This window comes from Ambystoma mexicanum, chromosome 4q (assembly GCF_040938575.1).
Source record: "Ambystoma mexicanum isolate Mex_15411 chromosome 4q, UKY_AmexF1_1, whole genome shotgun sequence".
Classification (NCBI taxonomy): Eukaryota; Metazoa; Chordata; class Amphibia; order Caudata; family Ambystomatidae; genus Ambystoma; species Ambystoma mexicanum.
Genome location: NC_090928.1, coordinates 896337468 through 896353149, shown reverse-complemented (window position 1 = coordinate 896353149; position 15682 = coordinate 896337468). Strand labels below are relative to the sequence as shown.

Sequence of the window (15682 nt, the reverse complement as noted above, 5' to 3'; positions counted from 1 at the left end):
TTTCTCGATGCCCACGATGCCACTGAATCCCTAGAAATATCACTGTTTCAGCTGGACCTTGAATTTTACTCGGATTAATCTCCCACCCTTCCTTTTTCAATCCCTCCATAAGGACATCTAACTGACTTTGCACGCTGTGCTCATCCTTGCCCTGAATCAAAATATCATCAATGTAATGAGAGATTTGTATGTCAGGTTTACACGGTATCTTGTCTAAGTGCTCTGCCACCAGCCGGTGACAGATAGTCGGACTGTGCATGTACCCCATGGGTAGTCTCGTGAAAGTGTACTGACGTCCACCCCACGTAAATGCGAACTGCTCTTGACACTCATCAGCAATTGGCACTGTGAAAAATGCATTAGCTAAATCGATCACTGCATGCCAAGTCCCCTCAAACTTTTGGACATTCTCAATCAAAGTAATGGCATCTGGGACTGTGGGCACTAAGGGAGGAGTATGTTTTTTCAACTCCCTGTAATCCACCGTCATCCTCCACGACCCATCCCCCTTTTTAATGGGCCAGAGCGGATTGTTCCATGATGTGGTAATAGGGCGTAATACACCCGCCTCCACATACTCTTTGATGGTGTCTGAAATGGCCTTGTGCCCCCCAGGAATGCGGTATTGTTTCATTGCTACCTGCTTGGTTGCTATTGGCACTTGCACTGGGGGCATCTTCAATTTGCCTACAGTAATGGGTGTACAAATCAAAATCATGGGGGCTTGTGGTCCATATTTCTGTTAGGACCTGCTCCATATCTTCCTCAAATATAGTGGTGGCACACTTAACACTTGGCATGAGAGGGTTGTGTATTTCTCTGTGTTGGATCAAGATGTCACATGGTACACTTATTGCCATTATTATTTACCCATCACTCTCATTGTCAGTGAGCAGTTCTTCATCAGTTAAATCACGCAACATTATATTTGGGTCTATGCATAGTACTGTTCTCCATTTGCATCCATGTGTGTCCAGTCCTATCACTGCGATAAGTTTACTTGACGCCTGTACCCCTTCTAGATGAATAGACAAAATTGTGCCTGGTACAAGATCTGTATTCACAATTGGGCGGAAGACGAAATCTGAGGGAACTTTCAATTCTTTTCTTGTTATCTCTGGCACCACTCTGGCAAGTACCCAGATCCCATATATTAACATGTCCATGTCTATGGGCACCCCTCTTACAACAATTTCATTGTTCATGGTGTTAATCATCAGCATTGCCCTTACTGGGCACACTCCTGGGGTAGAGCACACTATTCCCCGCTCGGTAAAGGAAATGGGCATATTCAATTTACTCTGGATGTCTCTTCCCAAAAGATTTATTGGCGAGTCTTCGTGCTATAGTAGAGGTGCTCACACCGTTCCCCCCCCACCCTGTTATGTCAAGATCATTTGTGTAAGAAACTTTTAAAATAGCCCCAGAGAACCCTTGCGTTTCCAAGTTTTTTCCTGAGAGCAGGAACCGGCCTTCCATGAGACACGATTTTTCAGCTCCCGAGTCAACCATAAAGATGAACTGCTTGTTGCCTATCTCCGCCCCCACTAGTGGTTCCCCTTCTGCACATAGTGTAGTGGATAGGACTGGACACGCAAGTGCTTTCTGTGGGGTGGAACAGAGAATACATTGTCCCCCACTGCCAGTGCGTCATTTGCAGACGTTGCAAAAATGTTAGTGTTTGGGGTCGCCGCACCAGGCTTGCCGTTTGCACAGGGTGTTCTCCGGTACTTGTCAGGATGACTACTTTGCTTCTTTGCTTCTCGTCAGTTTGTCCCCTCTGCGGGAACTTCGGACAAGTGGTCTCAGCAATGTTTATGGACTTGCTAGTTCACTGGGCTTCGGCTACGCCAATACCTTACTATCGCTCGCTCCAGGAAGCTTCTTTCAAGCGTTCGGCTTCCCCTGCGTGTCTCATGTTATGTTATGTTATGTTAATATCATTTATACAGCGCATCATTCACCCGGTGGTATCTTGGTGCTAGAGAGGGAGGACAACGGTAAGCCTACAAGGCAGTAGAACTAAAACAGGCATGCATTTCTGAACAATAGATGGTTAGACAAGTACTTTACCATCATAGGAAGGTCATTCCACATTTGTGCAGCTACAATAGAGAAAGCTCAGCCTCCAATGCGAGACCTACGAAATGTAGGGACCACTAGCAGACCAACGGAGGCAGAGCGCAATGGACGTGTGGGGAGATAACGTTTCCATTTAGACTGGAGGTACTCAGCCCCCTGCCCATGCAGCACCCGCAGTACAATGCATAGTGCCTTAAACTTGATCTGCTGCATGAATGGGAGCTGATGAAGCTCACGTAGAACAGGAGAAATATATGCACCATAAGGAGACCCTGTAGCCACCCGGGTGGCTAGGTTCAGTAGGCGCTGGAGTCGTTGATTGACGCCTTTGGGTTGTGCAAGATATAAGGAATTGCAGTAATCAAGTCTGCTCAACACCAGGGCAGCAACCACCGGGGGATACAGAGCAGCCGGTAGCATAGGAAGCACCTTCTTTAAGATCTTGAGGGGATAATGGGCAGCTTTGCACACTGCAGACACTTGGTCATTCATAGAAAGAGAAGATGAGAGAATTACTCCCAGATTCTTCACCTTGGTCACAGGAACTGGAAGAGCGCCAAGGGAAGAAGGCCAAAAAGGGGACACCCAAAGAGTGGGATCAGGAGGGGCTCCTACCACCATCACCTCCGGCTTGTCTCCATTCAACCTCAACCAATTGCGACTAATCCACTCACCTACCGCAGTCAGGCACTGATGGAGGCACAACGACACCTCCGTCCGATCAAGATCTAACCAAATCAGGATCTGGGTGTCGTCGGCATAAGAATAGCACTTGACGCCAAGGCAGCCAATGAGGCAGATCAAGGGCCAGATGTAGAGGTTGAAAAGAAAGGGTGACAAGGCAGAGCCCTGCGGAACCCCGCAGACGAGGCGGCAGGAGCCGGAGAGAAAGGAAGCAAGAGAAAACACCTGAGTGCGGTTGGCCAAGAAGGAGGAAAACCAGGCCTGAGATGTCAATTTGATACAGGCAGGTAAGCAGGGTGGGGTGGTCTACATTGTCAAATGCCGCTGACAGATCTAAAAGAATCAGGGCACCCACCCCTCCTGAATCGACCAGTCTAGCCATGTCATCAAGAACCAAAACCAGTACACGCTCGGTTCTCCGACCAGGCCTAAAACCCGATTGGCCAGAGTCAAGAAGTTGAGAAGATTCCAGAAAAGAGGATAGAAGAAGAGAAACCAAAGATTCCAACAGCTTCATAGAAAAAAGATGGAAATTAGAGAGAATAGATGGATCCAAGGATGGTTTTTTCAGAAGGGGGATAACAGTAGCAATCTTAAGTTCCAAGGGAATAGCCCCCAACTGACATGAGACATTAATGGCCGACGTGAATTCTGTTAAAAGATCCTGGGAGATCTTTCATAATAACCAATGGTACCACGGCAAGAGGAGAGCCAGACTTAATACGTTGTATGGTAGTGAATACCGTCTCCTCAGTAAAAAGCAGAAAGGAGGACCATTTTCCCAAAGTGGCTGGGCTACTCAGGCCTATCTGTTGCCTTTCTGGAGCCAGTGCTGACGCAGACACAAGGATATTATTGCGAATGGCCTCAATTTTGTACACAAAAACCGGAGACTAGTTGTCACATCGGTCCTGAAAAGGACTTATCACAGGAGAGAATTTTCTGACCGAGACAGTGATTTGACTTCTGAAAAAAGAACTTTAGGCTGGCAGAGAGCTGCCTCAATTTTCTGAGCAAAGTACGATTTCTAAGCTGCTGTTATTGCTGAGAAATATGCTACAGACCAGGCTTTATAATGAGCTCTGAGGTTGCAGTCGTACGCAATGCGCCATTTGCGCTCCGACTGTTTGAGTTTAAGACGAGCTGCTTTGAGGTGTTCAGTGAACCAGGGTTCTGAAGGAAGACGACAGGGTTGAATAAACAGTTGAGGAACAATCTCATCTGCAGCTTCAAGGAGTAAGCCAGAAACGGTATAGAGAGAAGTAGCTGATACCGCTCGGCATTTAGCTTTAACAAGTGTAACCAAGCCTGACAAATCAGCAGATTGCCAGCCACGTGACCAAACCTGTGGCGGGAGGATTTTTACAGGTACCCGACCACTTTTAAATTTGCAGGTCACCAGGTAATGGTCGGACCATAAAATGGTCGACTGATTGTAAGGATTGCAGAGCTTCACTAGCCAACACCAGATCCAGGGTGTTACCCAAAAGAATGAGTGGGACCAAGTACCAACTGTGGGATATCAAGATCATACAAACTAGAGAAAAATACGTCAAACGCCGGGACCCTAGGTGCATTATGTTTTAAGTTCAGATCCCCAAGAACCACAAAATGTGTGTATTTCAAATGGAGATCAGCCACCAAATCAGAGTTTAAAGAAACCGATATGAGGCCCTCAAGGGCGATAGAGCTACAAGAAATGACAAGTGAGAGCAGGGGACATTACACACCTCAGCAATAAGGCTTCCATTTCCAGGGTATCAGGGCAGCAAAGTTGAGTGACCGTAAAACATATTTAAACATTACTGCAACCCCGCCACCAACACGGGGTGAAGGGCGATCTAAATTAATAATTCTGTAGTCATAAGGTATTGCCTGCACCAAGGAGGGTGCTTGTTGGGGGCTGCTCCGGATCACCGGGCAGCCCCATGCTCGGGTCGGGTGGCACCCGACAAGACACACACTTAGGCGGCGCCCATGCTGCATACTCAGGGGTGGGGGTTCTGCCCACCCCGCTCCAGAGCACCGGAGCTCCGCACACGTGGCCAGGTCCACCTGGCCACCGCGGCCCCGGCTCTGGGGGCACCCAGGCCGGGGTCACATCCCCAACCCGCCTCACATGGCTGGGGGACCCACAGGAACGGCGTTGCCCGGCAGGAGCACCGTCCGGACGGCGTTGCCCGGCAGGGGCACCGTCCTTAAGCTGGGCCCCATCCGTGGGCCCGGCACCAACAGCGCAGCACCAGCCTGGTGCAGCAGGAACGATGCTGGAGCCAGAATGGGAGTGACTGGCGAGCCGGAAGCGGCTCGCCTCTTTTATTATGTTGGTTGCGTGGCTACTGCCACGTGACCCATTACAACATCCTGGGAGCTACCATGCTCCCAGGAGGGGTTCACATGCAACACCACTCCATTTTTTAATAAACAACAAAACAAAACACATCCCGCTAATTACCCACTACTACTCCTACAACCACTCTACTAATACACCCTTTATTAACCTGGGTGAGTGGTTTCACTATTGCTGAACGCCGCCCTTGTTGATCCCCCCTGGCACCATTTAAAGCATGGCCACAATATGCAGGATCACAGCTTCCCACCGCCACTTGAATGGGCCGTCTTAAGCACGTCCAGGGTCTGCAGGATCCCAGTCTTCATGGGGGTGGCTACTGAGTCCACATTAAGCAACTGCGGGTCTGCAGGAGACCAGTCCGACATCATCCATGGGCAGCTATTCAGGACAGTTCAGTTCACAACTTAGGGCCGGCAAAGCCGGACCTGGGAAAACCCAGGGGCCACATCGGCCAAGTCCAGAGTCAGGGTGCAAGCCCGCCCTTTCGCACCTCCCCTTTCACATGGGGGTTGCTGGCGTTGTGTTTGGCCAGTATCACAGTTCTTCCATTCACCGCCGCGGGCCCAGTTGTTTCACTGCAGCCACCTCGCTGCTCTTTGCCCGGGGTGGTGGAGGGGCCGACGGCTTCACTTCTTTGTTGCGGCAGAGCCGCACCTTCCTCCTCACAGCGGGGCAGGGACCATCGCGTGCGGCTCCTGGCAGTGGGGGGGAATGCAGCTCCCACCCCAGGATGGGTAACGTGCGGGGCTCGCACACAGGCCGCCTTCCTTTGTTCTATTCATTTGCAGGCCCCGTTGGATTCGTTCGGGCCTGCAACATCTCACTTTTTTTCTTTTTTTTTTTTTTTCGCGGGGGCCCAGCTGGTTTTGGGCCCGCCTCATGTCTCCCTCTACCGCGGGCCGATAGGGGCAGCCGCGCTGTGGTGGGCGGTCTGCTGGCATGCTGGGGGAGAGGCCGCTCACCTCTCCATCCGGGGCGACATCGCGTGTGCTGGTCCGGTCCGGGTGCCGGCACATCCCTTCCTGTTGATGGTGGGGGAGGGGTGCAGCCACCCATGCGGCCTATGCCGCGAACATCTTCCGTCTCCCTCAGGGGACGGGCGGGCCGCTCGCCCACCATGTTTTCCTTGCGGGCCCAGCTGGTGTTGGGCCCGCCTCCTTCTCTGTGCGGCCGACGCCGCAGGACACTGTCACTCCCCTCTCTGGGGGGGAGGGGAAAAACGGCCTCCCTCGATATGCGGCCGATGCCGCGGACCTCTCCCTTCCTTGGGCCAGTCCTTCCCCCAGATGGGAGGGGTGACAGCTCACGCGGCCACCGCCGCACATCCTCCTCCCTGCGGGGAAACAAGCAGCTGCTCCTCTCGGGGCCACCTCCCGTTGTTGTGGCCCGGCCGCAATCTCCTCTTGGCGGGCTCCGTTGGAGATGGGCCCACATCCCTCAGTCATGTGGCGCAGCCGCCGACCCGCTACGTCTCCCGCGGGGGACAGGGCGGGCAGTTCGCCACCCTCCGTCTCTGCGGGCCCAGTTGGAGATGGGCCTGCCTCACCATATCTTGCTGGGGCGCGCAGGGCCCCTCTCTTCATTGCGGGCCCAGTTGGTGATGGGCCCAGCCTTGCACGCGACTCTCGGGGCACGCAGGGCCGACTTCCTCGTCGCCATTGTTGGGGGCTGCTCCGGATCACCGGGCAGCCCCATGCTCGGGTCGGGTGGCACCCGACAACACACACACTTAGGCGGCGCCCATGCCGCATACTCAGGGGTGGGGGTTCTGCCCACCCCGCTCCAGAGCACCGGAGCTCCGCACACGTGGCCATGTCCACCTGGCCACCGCGGCCCCGGCTTTTGGGGCACCCAGGCCGGGGTCACATCCCCAACCCGCCTCACATGGCTGGGGGACCCACAGGGACGGCGTTGCCCGGCAGGGGCACCGTCCGTACGGCGTTGCCCGGCAGGGGCACCGTCCTTACGGCGTTGCCCGGCAGGGGCACCGTCCTTAAGCTGGGCCCCGTCCGTGGGCCCAGCACCAAGAGCGCAGCACCAGCCTGGTGCAGCAGGAACGACGCTGGAGCCAGAATGGGAATCACTGGCGAGCCGGAAGCGGCTCGCCTCTTTTATTATGTTGGTTGCGTGGCTACTGCCACGTGACCCATTACAACATCCTGGGAGCTACCATGCTCCCAGGAGGGGTTCACATGCAACAGTGCTGAACTCTCCTGGAGCCAGGTCTCAATGAGAAAGAGCAGATCAGGACAATGGTCTGTTATAAGATTATGAATGTCGGCTGTGTGAGCCGGTAGGGATCTAGTATTAAGTAACATCATCAGTATGTTAGAGAGCAGCTGCTCCCGCATGGATAGCTGTTGCGGACCTCGTTACAATGCAGGTTTGGTTGAGCTCCTCCAGCCCGCTGGTAAAACAACATGGAAGGGGGAGCGTGGGACAAAAGTGCCTCCCGAGTATATAGCTGCCTGGGGTCCTGGACGTACGTTGCACGGATGACACAGGGAGGCTTGCCTTAAATCGGCACTCTGATGGCGTTCCCGCTGCACCCGTCCGCTTCGTGGACGTATGAGCCGGCACGTATATTGCAGTGCTCAACAATGAGGGAGGCAAGGGAACGCCTCCTCGCGAGAAAGAAAGAGGACAGACCGCCGAGGCAGTGTCCTACACTAGATCACGTTAAAGGAAATGCGGCAGCACTAGGAGAGTGCAATAGTAAATTAAAACACACAATTTGCAAAGTATCCCCAGCAATGTTGAAACAGCAGTTAAAATGCACACTAATAGCAATTAGGGAGGCTTTAAAGTGGCAGCCCAAAAGGATGACCTCACATCTCTCTCTCCAACTGGAGATTTGCTCGGTTTCACACGCCAGCTTCTTCCTCGCCTCGGAAGCTGCGTATCTCTCTCTCTCTCTCTTTCTCTCTCTCTCTCTCTCTCTCTCTCTCTCTCTCACACTGGTGACTTGCTCAGTTTCACACGCCAGCATCATCCTCACAGCTTAAGCTGTGTGTCTTTCTCTCATTCAGAATGGCCTCTCCAGCTGGTTCGAATCTCTGGGGCTTCGCACACTTCTTGATCTCCTCCCCTTACTTTTATAATGCTGCTGTGGGACTTCCATGAAAACTAAATGTAGATGTGATGTCATCAGCGATGTCGTCAATGAGATTTGTGATGGCATCTTTGATGTCATGGGTGTTAGTCCTTGCAGTGCACACTGGTGGCGCGCATTATGGTTGCTTGGCTTACCATAATTGGCGAATTTCTGGGTTTTACCTGCAACCATAACGTCCCTGTAAGAACGTTTTTCCATTGAATTTCATAGGTTTTTGCTAGTGCATCTTAACCATAACGTCCCTTTTAACAACGTTTTTTGTTAGTGAATATATATATATATATATATATGTGTGTGTGCGTGTGTATATCTTTATATATACACACAGACACACACGTATGTACTTGTGTGTGTGTGTACATACACACACACGTGTATATGGCAGTTACATCAAATTAACACAAACACTTTCTTGTAAACGCAATATATGCTGAATTGTTTACTACAAATACTTTGGGGGCTGCGATTTTATGTTGCAATATGTATTTTTGTCAAAAATAATCTTATAAAAATAAATGGTACCCTGTATTTCAATAAATGTATACAAGGAGACGCATTACAACAGTTCCATTTTGGCAATGTTCTACCAATGCAACAAAAAGACATGGAAGTATGGCTCTGGAGGTTCAAAATGAGTAAATGTAAAATGTCCTGTCATAAAACTAAATATTAAATCACTTTTGAAAGTTTGACCCTTACTTATAGATGCATTATTTTCAATCTTCCATGATCTTTGTACCCAAATGTTGACTTAATGTTTCTAATTTCTATTAGTTTACAAGCAAATCTGAGCCACACATGGTGAAAACACGTGCTCTTATTAATCATTTGGCATTTGGCCTTGACAGAAGGTGAGTAATGAAAATACTACACAAAATGTATTCATATGGACATTCTGAATTTTGCGTTGTCTGCAGGCTAACACTAAACTACTGCCCCACTCCTTGTCAGTAAGACTAACGTTTTTCTGATGGCTCCATTTCGTTTTACATATAATGATTACAACAAGTGGATATTGCACATTCTGGGCATCAACAAACAAAAAGTTATTTTTCATCTGTCTGTCGTTGGCAAGATGTTATTTAACAGTGTGTTATTTATTTGAAAAAACAGATGGGAGGGAAGGATTAACAGGAAGAGATGTATTAGTAATAGAAGAGGTTGCTGTGTATACCGACTTTCATTTCACATGAGACATTGGAATGGGGGAGAACAGCAGTTTTGTTTAATGAAAACAGGATTATCAGCAAAATAATGCCACATTTTAAACATTTAATGCGTTTTAGAAGTACGTTAAATCTGTGAAAATGTTGAGATTTGAATTACAAAGTGAATTTCGACTAGCACGATGATGGCTCATTAATAAAAAAAATCACGTATTTATTTTATTTATTTATTGTGCATTTGTAAGGTGCTTATACATCAAGAAATGTTCAGAGCAGAGGGGAGGGAACAAGGGAGCAAAATTAGACAATGGAATAAAGTAACAATGATGAGCAAAAGGCAGGGGTGGTCCTACTAGACCTTGTAAACATTTGGAGCTTGCAAGTGCAGGGAGCGTAAACGGTCAGGGAAGGGGGGCAGGGAGTGTTAGGGGTTCCACAGAGGGGGAATTGCCAGACAGCCAGTTGCAGGGTAACTGTTAAGTGCAGGGCAGTTACCATTTGGTAGGAGAGTGGTCACCTGTAAGTGCATTAAGTGCTGGCCTGTGAGACAGCACAAGGTAGTGGGTGCCCAAAGGCAAGTGTGTGTGGGGGCACGGAGGCTGTAAGTGATTGCACATAAGGCTAGGGCCCAGTAGGACACAAAAGTGCCCAGGCCACCAATCCCAGCGACTGGGGGGTTAGCACAGATGGGAGAGCTACCGCAATTTGAGAATAACTGGCTCAAGATGGAGAAGAAGGGGAAGGCTGTTCCAGAGGAGGGAGCCAGCTGAGGAAAGAGATCGGCCACCTGCTTGCTGCTTGGAGAAGCGCTTGACAAGCAGAGTTGGAGCTGGAAGATTGGAGAGATCTGGAGGGAGAGTATTTAGTGAGAGAAAATTGTAGATAGGGTGGTCCCTGGCCCCAGACAGCCTTATGGATGATGCAGAGGGATTTGAATTTGATCCTAACAGCAACCGGGAGCCAGTGGAGAGATTGAGGAAGAGGGGAGTGGTGGAGAAATTGAGGAAGAGGCTTTTGCAGTAGTCCAGCCTAGAGAGTACCAGAGCTCTAGATACATTGAGTTTCTTGGGAAAAGTGAGGAAAGGGAGGGTACCTCTGAGGAGGTGGAGTTGGAAATGGGCCTTCTTGGAAATGGGCCTTCTTGTCAAAGTCCAGGATGTGGGGAAGGAAGGAGAGCGGGAGTAGGGCTGTGTTGGTATGAGGGAAGAAGGGACTTCTCTATAATAAGCCTCAAGTTAATGTCCAGTATGGATTGATGAGTGCCCAATTTGTCAGACATTCAGAATTGGTTAGCCTGCACTTGTTGGGGAGCTGTTTATGTGTTTGAAAGGGGCAGCAAGACATGATTTGTAGGGCCCTGGTTCTGGCTAAGAAGTGGATAGGTTTGGAAACCTAGGGAAGTACACAGATGGCACAGATTATCTGAGACAGTTAAATGGTGACATTTGTTTTCTTAGTTAGGCACATCCCTCTCTGTCTTGTTTTATGACCCCCCTTCCTAACCTAGGCATCCGTATCTCCTGGTTAGTGCTACTGAATGTTGAACTTCACTTTCTTGTACTAGAAATAATTCATTAAATGCTGGCTATCTGTACTCCCTCGGGGACCTCCAAGTTGGGAGTGTGCTAAGGGTGTTGGGAACATGCCTTGCAATTGCCCTGTTGGATTCAGGCTTTCTCTAACATGCCCAATCTCACCTTTCCCACATCTACTTGTGCTACTTCACCCCTCCTCCATACTCCTGCCACCATTCCCCTTTCCCTTCACTGTTTCATACCCCCAAGGTCTAGCCTAGGTTTAGATGTTACTCCTCTTCCCAGTCCACACTAATACTCTCCCCCTCTCCAACTCCACACTGCTTCTCTCCTCCTCTCATCACTACTTTCCTCCTTCCACTACTGTTCTCCTCCTCCCACTTCTACTCTCACTCTACTATTAATCCCCTCCTCCACTACTACTCTCCTCTCTACCCTACCAACTACTCAGACACCCTCCTCTCATTCAGTTTTTTATCAGTTCACAGTCACCCCTTACATTACTCTGTCCTACACCGTTGACACACTAACACACTCTCACACTGCAGTACCCTTGCACACACTAAACCAATACCTCACTTTCTGAAATATTAGCCTCCACACTCTTCTGAAATATTTGCCTCCACACTCTTCTGCTTTTTTCTTCCTCCTACTGGTCTCTTGGTCCCCTTTCTCCCTCTCTGACCTTACTCGAACAACACACCACTTCCTGTATCCTGGGGGCTTTCTTATCTACCTCCCTCTACTGATTGGCCCTCTGTACCTATCCAAGTAGGCCATGTCTTCTCTACCTTACCCCCAGGTTGTGCATGTATTTAGCAAAGTTTAAAATAACAGGCGCAACTCCACCCACTTTCTCGCGCAATTCAAGCACGGAGCCACAATGGTGACCTAGGAAGGTGATTGTCCATGTTTGTTTCACTGGCTCTATTCCCAAAGCACCATTTTAAGTCCATTGTTCCGGAGGGTCCTAAGCCCCCAACTAGTCCTTGGTGGTCTAGGGATTTTGTTGCTGGCAGCGGTTGCTTACCATGGGTACCAGAGATCCCTGCACAGACTTTGTCACTGCTGTGCAGGCTCTGGTGAAGCGGTTACTTTCCTCGCTCCAGTAGCCATCCTCTGCTGGAAATCCCATGAGGGACATGAGGAGATGCTCCTGCTGGTAAAACTGCTGGCAGCATGGGGTGCTTTCCCCTCAGGGCCAGGCCTGGCTCTAATTTGTTTTGTGGCAGGCCTCTTCACTTCCTCTTCCTCTTGACAAGGCCAGGGAATTGATCTTGTCATATACCTCACTCTTTCTCTAAGTCCCCCTCTTTATCTTTCCTGTAGGCTATCTGCCTTTGGATATTGGGAAAGAAAGTCAACATTGGCTTGTTTCGTCCCTTCACGGTGCTAGACAATGAGCGAAAAGGGCTGCAAGGCTAAGAACCACCTCAAGACTCAGGGATTCATGTGCTTGTTCTAGGCCATCCAAACTAATGGAGCATGGTCTGTCAACAACTTGAACATTCTTTCTGTTAAATAATATTGAGGGCTGTATACTGGCCAGGGCCTCATGCTAGATAATAGGATAGTTAATCTCTTCTGTGTCAGTTAGGGGGCCTGCAGTCTGTGAGAATTTCAGTATGAAACCAACAGTGATATCCGACCTGGCCAACGGATGATTGTATGTCCTTTTTTGTGATGGGTATTTCTACTTGTCATACTACCTCAATGTTGGCACTCTAGGGAAGTACCTTGCCATTCCCCATGTGGAAGCCTGCATGCTTCACCAATGTCTGTGCCAAGTGACATTTAGCAGGGTTGGCCTTCCTCAGTTGGTTGCAGACTGCTGTAAGATGTTGCAGATTCTCGTCCGAATTTGAGCTGTAGACTACTATTAAGTCCAGAAAGGCTCCCTCGCAGGTGAAACAGGGAGCTACGATGTGGTCCATTAACTGTTGGAAGACTGTCTAGCCTTTATGTAGCACAAGAACAACACAGTGAAGTGATACAGACTCTCTGTCCAGAGGTATGTGCCAGTAGCTCTTTGTCAGGTTTTATGTTGAAATGAACCGTGCTTCCCCCAGTCTCTTCACCAGCTTGTCGATTTGTGGTATGGGGTAGACGTCAAACTGGATGAACTCGTTCAGGCGGCATAAGGCAAAACAAAATAGACAAGCCTGGTCTGGCTTTGGGTTAAGGACAATGGGAGATGACTCACTGTGGCACTTCTCAACAATACCAATATTGAGCATTTTTTTCAACTATTCTTTTATACATTTTTTCTGGGTTTCGGGTAGGCTGTAAGGTTTTAAGCGGATCACTCTTCCTGAGGGGGCCTGTTTCTTATGGGCAAACGCTGGCCCTTGCCCTGGTTTGGAAGAGAACACATATGCATAACCATCGTCTATCCGCTGTGCAAGTTCTCGATGCTGCTTGATCGTTGGACCTACTGGATTGTTCAGGCAAATAGAAGGAACAGTTGGAAATTACTGTTTGCCTTCGACGCTTTCAATTTGTTTATGTGCTATAATTGTGAGGGTATACAATGATCCTCCTGTTGTACTTTGTACGGTATTTTGGTGATTGCGTAAGGTCGTGCTTCTGGCCAACATCTTATTTTGGGTGTTGGCAGAAGGACCATCACCTGCTCTTCCGCTTGGCTAGTACATATGAGGGCATCTTTGTTAAATACATTTTCTTTGTGGTGATGGACTTCCTGTAAGTGGATTTTCACCAACTGCCGCACTTTCCTCATCTCGTCCATGATGTTTTTGATCAGTGGTTGGCCACTGGTCTGGTTGGTGACTGTTGGGGCCTTCCTGTTCTTCGCAGAGGATGTCTCGGGGCTTTCATCCTTCTATGAGCTTCGAAGTGCAAAGCTGGTTGTCAGGGAGAATTCTCTGAAAAGGCTAATTTCCCAAACCTAGTGAGTCCCCTAGCAGCATTGCTGGATTTTTGGGGTTTATTTTTTTTCTCCTGCTAAGAGTGAGACTCTTTTCCTCCCATTCTTAGACATGATTTGAGGTGTTCCTTTGACTTTGTATGTGTTTTATGGGCGATGGGGTCCTTTACCCCATAGGGCTTCATGTGTTTTTGGTGTGTGGGTTACACAGCACCCTCCCTGCCGTAACCCAGGGGTGTCGTAGCGACCCCCCCCAACATAGACTTCATACCCTGGGACTGACTACTGTCTCCCAGGGCATGTAAAGTCACCATTGGCTTTACTAGTCTCAAATTGTGAACTGAACCAGTACAAACCATCCTATTGTGGACGTACTGGTTGGGGCAATTCGATTGCCCCGGGGTCTGTTGTTCGAGCGGGCACTGTCCAGTCCCCCCCGACCGAGTTTTGGCTGGTGGCACTGGATACTACTTTTTATATTCGACCGCGAATATATTCCTATGGGATTTTCCCATTGTTCGAGGCTACCACTTTTTAAAATAGCCTCGAACATACCGCCGGTTTATTAAATTAATATAAATTCACTGATTGGTATTTTTTGCCAAAACTTGGTTCCAAAATGGCGTTTGTGTTCGCTTCTGTGACTTCAACCCAAGTTGAGCCCTTTGTTCCACTTTTTGGCAGGCTTCTCCACAGAAGCCTCCAAATGTGGTGCCACTCTGTCTGGGTACCACAGGGGGTGCGAGAGGGAGTTTAGGCACCCTGGACTGAGTTGCCTCGGCAACTCAAATCACACTCTTGTGTGATTGGCCCAAGTGGTGAGCCGCCCGGCTCACCACTTAGCATGTTTGAGTGACAGCTAGGCTGAATGAATGGGGGTTTTCTGCATAAAAGCAGGGCTTTGAGGACTGGAACGTCAGAAGTCACCACAGGATCTAAAGAATCTGAGGAGGGAGAAGCCGAGCCGACCTGCAACGACGACACCACCGGTGGAGCCCTGCTGAACCATCTCACCACTTTTCCCGACGACAGAGCAGATCTCCAGTCCGGAGAGGCTTCTTCCTTTGACTGGTGGGGATAACCAGTTTGCCCGTCTTTTCGCCTTCCTGGACCATCTTGTGGCCGCCTTGCCCGTGCCAAGCACCCCGGCAACCGGAATACCACGGTTTACCACTACCGCGAAGAAAAGTATGGTACCTTGTAACCGGGAAACTCCGTGGCTGGTTTCTTCCCTGGCAGTGCAACGACCTTCAGCTTCCCTCCACGTCGAGACCTCCTCTTCCTCTGGAGGAAACACCGACTTGCACCCGCTGCCAGGAACAACTGCCCCCGCTGGAGCGTTCTTCCCACTTTCAGGTACTGTGTCCCGCCTGGCTTCCCTTGCGACAGATCGTTCTGGGTAACAGTAAATCCTCGACTTTCTATCCTGGATTAGCCTGGGACCTGTTAACTAACTTTTCCTGACTTGATCTCAGTCTTTTGTGAACTTTCTACAAAGACTCTTTGGGCATAACCCCACTGTGTGATCCTGGACACATTTTGCTTGCTCTCTCTAAGAGTGGGCCTGGCATTTGAACGTCCTTGCTCTCCAGTAGACTTTGCCTAACCTGCCTCTCTGTGGTTCTTTGAAAAGTATTGAAATTTGTGTGCTTCATAACTCTGCCTTTTTCCCTTCCTTTTTAATAACTTATTAGAGTGCCATCTTATGCTAAGCGTTCACCTCTGTCTGAAAATAAGTGGTGTTTCTCATTAAGACTTGTCCAATAAGTAACTAGGGTTGTATATCTATAATAGTGACTGTGTGTTGAATTTACTTACCTCTTGTGTGCTAGTGTAAATTACAAGTGTGTCTTTAAATAA

At 49.4% G+C, this 15682-nt stretch overlaps 1 protein-coding gene across 1 annotated transcript in view; it reads left to right on the top strand.

The window, feature by feature from the left end:
* Positions 1–15682, top strand: part of DYNC2LI1 (dynein cytoplasmic 2 light intermediate chain 1) — an 809324-nt gene that overhangs the window by 536268 nt on the left and 257374 nt on the right. Inside the window, exon 9 of the mRNA XM_069608461.1 lies at positions 9009–9085. Within this exon, the coding sequence (XP_069464562.1) occupies positions 9009–9085 (77 nt within the window). The remainder of the gene's footprint in view (positions 1–9008; positions 9086–15682) is intronic.